Source organism: Bufo gargarizans, chromosome 1 (assembly GCF_014858855.1).
Source record: "Bufo gargarizans isolate SCDJY-AF-19 chromosome 1, ASM1485885v1, whole genome shotgun sequence".
Lineage (NCBI taxonomy): Eukaryota > Metazoa > Chordata > Amphibia > Anura > Bufonidae > Bufo > Bufo gargarizans.
In genome coordinates this window covers 289012131-289022953 of record NC_058080.1, presented here as the reverse complement: position 1 = coordinate 289022953, position 10823 = coordinate 289012131, and the positions used below count along the sequence as shown (strand labels likewise).

At 44.8% G+C, this 10823-nt stretch overlaps 1 protein-coding gene across 1 annotated transcript in view; it reads left to right on the top strand.

Moving 5' to 3' along the window:
• The first annotated feature begins 1142 nt into the window (after positions 1 to 1142).
• LOC122927042 (putative nuclease HARBI1) overlaps positions 1143 to 10823 on the top strand; it is a 29786-nt gene continuing 20105 nt past the window's right edge. Inside the window, exons 1-2 of the mRNA XM_044278600.1 lie at positions 1143 to 1438; positions 1532 to 1588. Of these exons, the coding sequence (XP_044134535.1) occupies positions 1389 to 1438; positions 1532 to 1588 (107 nt within the window). The 5' untranslated portion in view covers positions 1143 to 1388. The remainder of the gene's footprint in view (positions 1439 to 1531; positions 1589 to 10823) is intronic.

Here is a 10823-nt window from a genome sequence, read left to right as displayed (position 1 = left end):
TCCTTATCTGCAGTACTACGCATGTATTACTGCAGATAATTGTCCAAAATTGGGGTGACAGATTCCCTTTAAACTCCCAACAGTTCAAGTGCAAATGGTAGGTGCAGTGTAAATGGAGGAGACATCAGATGGAAGTGATTTGTCTGGTCACATAACCTTCCATCTACAGCCATTTTTGGACAAGAACTCTATCTGAACAGTACAATATACCGTACTTGGCAAACAAGGTGGCATACTTTATGAAATATACAAAACTGCACACAATTTCAACAAAGGCTATATTAGTAAGTGCCATGTAATCATTTTACAAACACTTTAGCAACAGTAACCAGAAAGTGGCCAACCCCTTTAAGGAACATTTGTCAGAAATCTGTCGGCAGATTTGTACCTATGAAACAGCTGACCCATTACATGTGCACTTGGCAGCAGAAGGCATCTGTGTTGGTCCCATGTTCATATGTGTCTGCATTGCTGAGAAAAAACAAGTTTTAATATATTCAAATGAGCCTCTAGGAGCACCAGGGGCGTTACCGTTACATCTAGAGGCTCTGCTCTCTCTGCAACTGCCACGCCCTCTCCACTTTGATTGCCTTTAGGAGAAGTCAGGGCCAGGCATGATCACATTAACACTGTCTGGCCCTGTCAATCAAAGTGCAGAGGGTGCCTAAGTTGCAGAGAGAGCAGAGCCCCCAGGTGTAATGGCAACGCCCCCATTGCTCCTAGAGGCTCATTTGCATAAATTAAAACATCATGTTTCTCAGCAATGTGGGCACATATGAACATGGGACCAACACAGATGCCTTCAGCTGCCAAGCGCACATGTAACAGGTCAGCCAGTTTCATAGGTACAAATCTGCTGAGAGATGCCCTTTAAAACGTGATCATGCCCATTCCATATATTTTTTTTATTTCATCCTTCTAATTTGGTTATTTTTATGTATTTTTGACTTATATTTACAGTTTAGATGAAAGTCATCTAATGTCCATCAAAAAGGTTTACTGGAGATTAAATTTAGCCGGCCAAAGAAAATGCAGGGTTAAATCCGAAGAAGGCTGTATTAGAGGGTGGGACTAACGGAGGGGAAATGAGATGAGAGGAAGTGAAAGATTCCAGTGTTCCTGGATCTGAGCAGGTGGTAACATAACACTCTAACACGCTTGTATTTGTTTGTGTCAGACGTGTACGCTCGTAGGCTCGTACATAGGCAGTGATGAGCCGCCTGCATGCATTACCTAGTTGTGAAATCATTCTTTTGTCCTCGCATCAGCAGTACCAGCAGCAGCATGAGGCCAGGACAGAATAACTTGATGCAGGCTTTGTTACTGCTTTTTCTAAATAGTTTTACAGTGGAGACGTTAGATCAGGGGGAGCATGGGTTAATCTCTGTATGATGCACCAAGCTGTGCACGCCAGGCTTACCATATTCCAGGCATGCATGTAAGGGGGAGAGGAGGAGAACGCAAAATGACTTCCAGCTGCCTATGTATACTCCTGTGAGCGTTTATACTTATATATTTTTTTGTATTACAGCATATTATTATTTATCCATTTCCAGCCACTGTTGTTCCAGTTAACAGAGCAGCGCATGTAAGTATGCCTAGAATATTTCTTTAGAGAAAACAAAAAATTATCTTTTATGTCTTGGATGCAGAACTGGTCAATTCTCACGGAAATCATTTTTGGATTGCCTTCAAAAGTTCGTCATCATCACCATTTTGAGTATTGATGCATACACTGATCAGTCATAACATTAAAACCACAGGTGATGGGAATAACATTCATCTCTTGGCATCTGACTCGGAATGCGGTATAGTAGTAAATATATAGTATTATTTATATATATATAAATATAATATCAATACAAAAGTATATATGTAAATATATAGTAGTATAGCTCATGAACTGTTGGTTCTTGATGTTGATGTGTTGGAAGCAGATAATATGGGCAAAGTTATGGATATGGGTGACTTTAACAAGGGCCAAATTGTGATGACTAAATGACTGGGTCAGAGAAGCTCCAAAATGGCAGGTCTTTTGGGGGTGGTTAATACCTGCCAGAAGTGGTCTAAGGAAGGATAACCAATGACAAGGTAATGAGCCCCAAAGGCTTATTGATGCTTGTGAGAAGTGAAGGCTAGCCTGTCTGGTCCTATCCCACAGAAGAGCTACTATAGCAGAAACTGCTGAAACAGTTACTCCTGGCTATGATAAGAAGGTATCAGATCATGCACAGTATCTGAGCTTGGGCTCCAGATTGGTCAGAGTTCCCGTTCTGACCCCTGCCCACCACTAAAAGCACCTACGATGGGCACATGAGCATCAGAATTGGACCGTGGAGCTATGGAAGAAGGTGGCCTGGTCTGATGGATCACATTTTCTTTTACATCATGTGGATGGCCAGGGGTGTGGAGCCAGCAAGCGAGACGATGGCAAGCAGGTGGAGGCAGCGTGATGCTCAGGGCAATGTTCTGGGACACCCTGGGTCCTGGCATTCATGTGGATGTTACTTTGACACATACTACCTATTCGGGTACCTATTGTTGTAGAAATATTAATAGTTTGTGTAAGGAAAAAGGTAAATCCCTATTCCTTTAGCCGCAGTCAGAGCCAGAGCCAGACCCAAGTGTTACCATATTGATTGAATTCTTGCTGAGCACTCCTTCTCCTCCCTGCCCAGCCTGTTCCTTTTATTTACTAACAAAAGGGGTAAAAGGGGCTGGCCCAAGACAAGGATACAGGAAGTGATGACATGTCAAAGGACAGGGAGGGGCAATTAATGTGGCTGGACAGACAATGCACACACCCCATCCCTGTATAAGGAAGGATGAGTCATGTCCATTGTCTGATCAGCCAGGTGGCCGCCCACCCCCCATTACTGTCAGCATGGACCTCATTCAATACTGCTCGAAAGTGACTCATTCTACTGGTTCTTATAGGTGTGAGACTTTCTGCAAGACATTGCTACGGCTATTGTCAGTATATGGTACGAGTATACCGACAAGGCAGACATGCATGTCTTAAAAGCAGATATGTATCCAGAAAGGGATAGCGAAGCCGCAGCAGAGGTATAATATGTATCTCTCGTTATGCAGACTTCACTTCTCTAATGTGTATAGACATTTGAAGGGAAGAAGCCCAGTGCTTGCACTTAGTGCTCACAAACCGGCAAACGCCCCCCTACACACTGAGAACACGTCTCCAAGCCCATAAGAAGGTTTTCATACTGACGGTTTTACCACTGGTCCCGATTCAGCCAAAGTACCCTCTGCTAGAGCGCTCTTTGGCTAAATCCGACACAGGGAGACAGATGACAATCTATAAAAACACACACACATCCTAAAATAAAATGTCCGCATAATAAAATTTCCACAACACTATTGTAGAGGACAGAGTACACCCCTTCATGACAATGGCATTTGCTAACAACAGTTGCCAGGAAAATGCGCCCTGCCACATTGCAATTGTTCAGAAATGGTTTGAGGACCATGACAAAATAGTTCAAGGTGTTTACTAGAAAAGTTTCAGACATGGAGATCCTACTGTACCTTGTAACCCTTTAGGAATTAAAGGGAACGTCTCTCCATGAAAATGCAGTGCAATCTGCAGGCAGCATGCTATAGAGCAGGAGGAGCTGAGCCGACTGATATATCGTCTGAAAAACTTTTATTCATTGAAACCTCTGCTCATTCTAAGCTGAAGAATCATATGGCAGTTCTACTTACTGACTTGCCGCTCTCTATGCTTAGTCATGCAGAGATAGCTGTCAGTAAGTGATAGGACCATCCACATGACTCCTCAGCATAGATAGTTTTACTGAATCTTCTTCTATAAAACTGTATAAATCTGCTCTGCTCCTCCTGCTCTATAACATGCTGCCTGCAGACTGCATTCTTGTGGTTTTAAGTCCCATTTTAAGAGGACCTGTTAATTCTGACATGTCTCTTTTAGTATCTACTTGCATTCCTCGTGTAATAACAATACTGTGACGGCCGTGGCCATGGTCGTGACTCCTGAACCGCTTGCTGTTGCCTGAGGTTTTGGTTGCTCGTTCAATCACAGGTGAGGGCCGCTAGTTTGTTGCCTCACTTGTGGTTGCCGCTGGCAACATTTGGTATGTGGCAGTAGAGCAGCTGGAGCTGGTTGCTAGGCTGCTCGCTGTCATAGCAGGCGGTTGTCTCTGGCAACTTGTGTGATTGGTGTGCACTTCCCATGTTTGGTGTGCACGGGGTTGTTTGTGTGTTCACTTCCCCTTTAAGTTGCTGTCTTCCCTTGTCTGGTGTGTGAAGGGTTAATTCCCTTCCTAGGCTGTGAGCACTGGGTGTGTCCGCGGGTGTGTGGCCACTTTGGGCTATATAGCCTTGTTGGAGATCAGAAGCTGAGGGGTGCTTCAGCCATGCTTTGCTGGAGACACCCTCCTGGTATTTTCATCTGCCAGTGGGGGCCACCCTTGTGGTCATAAACAAATTGTGATTCTTAGGTTTATATTGATGTCCACTTGATGTTTTCCTTTGTTATGTTATGCACCTATGGATCTGGGTTCCTGTGTGTTTGTGTGTGTGCTGTGTCCATTGGTGTTTGGGTGTGGACACTAGCTTGTATTGCACGGGATCCAGTCAGTGTGTCTATGGCAGGTAGGTGTGGAAGTGCTTTTCATCCTCCTGCCATATCCATAGGCTGTTTATGTTCTCTTCCCTTTGCAGCTTGGCTAGTGAGACTCCTGTTCCTCCGTGCCTAGGAAGAACAGGTCGTCTTACCCTGCTCCTTGTTCCAGGGCAATCCTGAGGGCTAGCAGGGACCTTTAGGCATCCGGTGTATGAGCCCTCCCACCTTCAGGGTTGGCTCATATGGTTAGGAGTCAGGGTCAGATTAGGGATGCGATAGGAGGTGACCTGCTCCCTAATTCTGTCGTCCTGGCCAAGCAGCGCTTAATATCTTTGGGCATCGCACGGCTGAGGGTTTTCCCCATCCTCAGCCGTGACAAATACTGGATCATCTATTCTTAAGACTCTATGTTGTGCCATTCCTGTATTTTTTTTTCTGCTAGAAATTTTGAATGAATTGCTAGCAGTTTGCAGTGACGGACGGTCTAGATGGGTTTTACAAGTCAGTCTGACAATGACAGCACTGATTGCTGATTGGATAGGATCACCCAGTTGGAACTTTATTGCAGACTGCTGACAATTCTTTTCTAATATTCAAGTAGGAAGAATGGAAGAATGATACAACATAGTCATAAGAATAGATGCCCCAGAATTATTACAGGTGGAATGCTACTTACTAAAACTGACATGTCAGGAGAGGCGACAACTCCTCTGTTACAATCTTGGTGCCAGATACCACAGCACACACAAGATAGAAGTCTTGTGGCATCCATGCCCCGATACAGGGATGGACGTGCCAACTATGCAGCCTGTTCAACTGGTCAGGAGCCATAAAGGGAGGGGGCACAGCCAGACAGCTCAGCTAATAGATTTTTAGGTTTCAGTCCCAGTAATAATAGTAGAATCTTTTCATGGCAAAGGGCAAAGCTTATCAGGCATGCAGCTGACCATGGAGTGACATCATGGCGATATCCTGCCAGGATTCAGCTTCATAAGATTCAGAAGTCTCCAAAAGAAAGCTGGTAAGTACAGCATTGTGTCTTACAAGTTGTGTCTGATGTGTGCAATGTGAGTGATAGGGGTGTAATGTTCATTATGTTAGGAGTGAAATATGCACTTTGTGCGAGTAGCTTGGGTGCTTCTAATGTACTAGTGGCATCTGTGTTCATCATGTGTCCAGTTTCTGGGTGACGTGTGGGCAGGGGCAGACAGAAGAGGGCCCCTGTGGAATGAATGTGTCCTTTCTTCCCTCAGTGCTTTGTGGCAAGGGGCAGGGGTACACCTAGCCTTTCTGCTGCCAGAGGCAAATATTGAAATGCCGCCTTCCCCCATGTCAAATTCTCAACCTAACCTCTTCCCTCCAGCCCTACTGTTAAAGACATACTTGCAAACTATTACATACAGCGCTACAAACATATAGGAGAATACAGCGCACATACCTCTTACATCCAATTACAACCATTCTCTTTCCTCATCTTCTCCATTCAGACCAGTCCGCCATGATGACTTCTTTCAGCCGTGTCTCGTCTCTGCAGAGTTTACCAAACAGACGATAACTAAAAATAACAAAATAAAAATGCACCCAGAAAATAGTATGTATGACACAAAGTGTATCCATAATGTCCCCCCAAAATAATTGCTGATCATGTGCCAGGGTGCCCCCACAGTAATAGTGCATCCCAAAGTCCCACCAATAGATATAATTATCTGCCAGTGTTAACAGTGCCCCCAATAGTAGTAATATCTCTATTTTGCCCCAAAAATGCCCATACCATGCCCATACTAGTAATCATGTTCCCTGTAGTAATAATTCCCTTTACAATGTGTGCCAGTAGAAAAATGCCCCCTTATAATGTGTGACAATACAAAAAGTAACCGCCTTCCTTTCAGGTCAGACCCCCATATCAGACCTTAAATCAGATCCTCAAATCAAACCGCCATATTAGGTCCTCAAGTCAAACTGCCATATCAGACGCTCAGACCCCCATATTAGATAGTCAGACCCTATTATCACCTTCTCAGACCCTATTATCACCTTCTCAGACCCTCATATCACCTTCTCAGACCCCCATATCAGATATTCAGGCCCTCATATCAGATGCTCAGACCTCCATATCAGATGCTCAGGCCCCCATATCAATGCCCAGACCCCCATATCAGATGCTTGGGTCCCCATCAGACCTCAGATCAAACTCAAAATAAATAAACTTGCCTCTTCTCCTCCGCTGCTGCTCTCCATGTCCAGTTTCCTCTCCTGCAGTCCCCGCTCGCTAGTCTTTTCCGGGCCGCGCTGCACTGTCACCTGACTCGTGCAGTATTAGGTCATAGTGTTTACGTATGTACTGATGCTGTACGCAGTCAGGACAGTGCAGCGCGTCCTGGAGGAGACCATGGAGGAGGGGTGAGTACGGCGCTCAAAGAGCTTCACTCCCCCGCCTCCTGCAGACTAGTGAGCGCTTCCATAATGGAAGCACTCATTAGTATTCAAGAATGGGCCCCCTCCTATGCTGGGCCCCTGTGCAGTTGAACCGGCTGCACAGGCAGTATGTCCACCCCTGCGTGTGCGAGTGTTACGGTACATTCACATATATGGCAGCAGATCTAACAAGCTCTTCCGGCAGAGAGCAGCCTGACAGATTTCGCTATATCTGGCATTATCGGATTCTACAGTTCACCACTTGATCTCCTTTAGCAATAATTGGGTCTGGCGGTGATCTGGTCTTTCCATAAATCCCGGTTATCGGGCGGACAAAAAACATTGCATGCAGCCAGCAACTGTACTGGAACAGGCATGCAGCAGATGCAAACGTACCCTTAGGCCTCTTTCACACGACCGTATGGCTTTGGCCTTCTGCACACTACCGTATGGCTTTTTCAGTGTTTTGCGGTCTGTTTTTCACAGATCCGTTGTTCCGTTTTTTGTTTATGTTCCGTTTTTCAGTATGGCATATACAGTATACAGTAATTACATAGAAAAAATTGGGCTGGACATAACAAAATCTGCAAAAACGGAACGGATACGGAAGACATACAGATGCATTTCCGTATGTGTTCTGTTTTTTTTGTGAACCCATTGACTTGAATGGAGCCACGGAACGTGATTTGCGGGCAATAATAGGACATGTTCTATCTTTCAGCGGAACGGAAAAATGGAAATACAGAGACGGAATGCATACGGAGTACATTCAGTTTTTTTTTTTTTTTCGGAACCATTGAAATGAATGGTTCCGTATACAGACCCTATACGGAACGCAAAAAAACGCCTTTAAACGAAAGAAAAAAAAATGGTTGTTTGAAAGAGGCCTTAGTGGTGTGTGCTGCATATCCCCAGCACGTGCATAGTGTGCGCGGCATATCCAGAATGTTAGTGATATGTGCAGCATGTGTCTAGTGTGCTAGTGATAGTCGTGTCTGTCAAGTGTCCAGTAACTATAGCTTTGTGTATTATGTTTGACATTGAATGGTAAGGGACTCATGCACACTTTTTGCACAGGGGCGCTTTAGTGGCAGCGCCTGCCTCTGTCTCAATGGGTCAGAGCTTTTTTTCAGTACTAGTGGGACCTACCCAATATTAGGCAGGTGGGTTTAATGTTATGGCTGATCAGTGTATATGCCTCTTATCCCACGAAGCAGCAAACTGTGGCTTAAAAATCATGGTCTACTTAAAGGGTCTTGTTCCTATCTCAAGAATGGTGCCATGAAGTGAAAGGAGAGCACGCCATGCTCTCACAACTTGCTCTCCATTCACTGCTATATAACTTCCGAAAATTGCCAATCGTTAGAAGTCCCATAGCAGTAAATGGAGAGCAAGTCTTGCATGGACGGTGTGCTCTCTTTTGGCGGAGTGGTTCCCAGAGGTGAGACCTGCACCTATCTGACATTTATGACATATCCCACTGATATGCCTTAAAGGGGTTGTCTTACTTCAGCAAATAGCATTTATTATGTAGAGGAAGGTAATACAAGACACTTACTAATGTATTGTCATTGTCCATATTGCTTCCTTTGCTGGCTGGATTAATTTTTCCATCACAAAATACTGCTCTTTTCCCTGGGTTACAACCATCCCTGCAGCGTAGATACTAGGTGGCTGGGACTGGAGCAGCTGCACATACGTGCCTATTTGTGCTCTCACCGTCCTGGCCACCAGAGAGGCTGGCACTTTTTCCCTATAGTGTGCAAGCACGACCACCGCTGCTGCATTACAGGGTGCTCATAACCCCTGAAAACAGGCAGTGTATAATGCTACTCACAAATGCATTAAACCAGCAAAGGAGGCAATATGGATAATAACAATACATTAGTAAGTGCTTTGTAGTAACTTTCTGTACATATCAAATGCCATTTGCGGAAGTGAGACGACCCCTTTAAATGTCCCAGATGTCCCTTTAAGGGAGAACGGCCTCTATTACACAGGCATATTAGGGCAGATTTTTCATAGCACAAATAGTCACAAATTAGTCCACACGCCATATGTGGGCTGTAACTTACGACTTTTTGCAACTTTCTCCAACAGTAGTGAGAAAAGTGGGTATTTGATGTGACCTTCAGCAAACTGACGGAATGGTTAGTGCAGATTTCAGTTTCTGGTGCACGGACTGCCAGAAACTGCGCCTGTGCCTCTTAACACATTTGGCGCATCTTACTCCAGTGCACTGTTTAGTAAGAGTGGCGTATGAACGAAAGTCCATTGGTACTCGGTAACTGTATCTGAGATGTAACAACCAGAATCCCTGTAGCTCTACAGCACCCAGCTACTCTTTTAGAAGGTTTTATACTATACTTTAGGTGAACATTTAATAATTACATCCACAGTAAATTTTATGTATATTATTTTCATTTGCTGTCTAATAAATGTACACATGTGAATGTAGCTTTCTCCTTCACTGATGAGCAGGCGATTTCCAGGAAGGAATGTTTCCTTCTTGATAATCGCCTGCTCTATCGAGTAGTGTAAAGGGGCCTTTAGTTACTGGATAATTTTTTTCAGTGCAGAAAATTGATTAAAGGGGTTCTGCAGTTTGTTTAAACTGATGATCTATCTGGATAGATCATCAGCATCTGATTGGCGGGGGTCCGACACCCGGGACCCCGCCGATCAGCTGTTTGAGACGGCAGCGGCGCTCCAGCAGTGCCGCGGCCTTCTCACTGTTTACTGCTGGCCGAGTGACATCACGACTAGTATCATTGGCCTTGGCGGGGTTAAGCTCCATTAAAGTAAACAGAGCTTAGCCCCGCCCAGGCCAGTGAGAAGGCCGCGGCGCTCCTGCAGCACCTCTACCCTCTAAAACAGCTGATCAGCGGAGGTTCCGGGTGTCGGACACTCGCCGGTCAGATGTTGATGATCTATCCAGAGGATAGATCATCAGTTTAAACTAACTGCAGAACCCCTTTAATATAATTTGGAGAAGTCAACAACAGTGGATTAGTTGATAGTTGGAGGGCTCATCACCCGGGGCTAAAAGATTATACTTACTACTCACCGGCACACAAATCTTATCAAAGATCGGACTATGTCTTTGTGTCCACCTCACTGCTGCCTTACTGTACTAAGACTTCAATTGGCTCCATACTGTTGTCGGATCATGCGCCGGTTTTCATGAGTTTCCAAATTCCTAATATCCCAAAAAGAGAAATGATATGGAGACTCAATGAAACCCTCCTGCAGAATCCGCAGCATGTAGATTGCATGAAGGAGAAGATTGAAGAGTACTTTGCCCTCAATGACTCACCTGAGATATCCCCCGGGACGGTGTGGGAAGCACATAAGGCAGTAGTGAGGGGACACTTCATATCTCTAGGTTCATACCTTAAAAAGCGTAGGGAGGCAGACATAGTCGATCTGCAAAGCCAGATACATAAAGCAGAATCTCTGCATAAAAAAAGGCTGACATCTGAAGCTCTGACTCAGCTTGATCTCCTTAGATCGCAAATGAAAAACTTATTGAACACTAAGTCAGCTAAATTATTTTTGTCCGCCAAGTTCAAATACTACGCCCACGGTGATAAGGCCTCTAAATTTATGCTGTCCTAACTTAAAAAACGGAAAGCCCCTCATATATTCAGAAAATACAGCACTCACCAGCGCAAACGGTCTATCAGACTGAGCAGATTGCGACCTGCTTCACGGATTATTATACCCAGCTGTATAACCTGAACCGAGGGACATCGCCCCTAGACCATGTAGCTAAACTCTCAGATATGATGAAATGGCTCTGAAC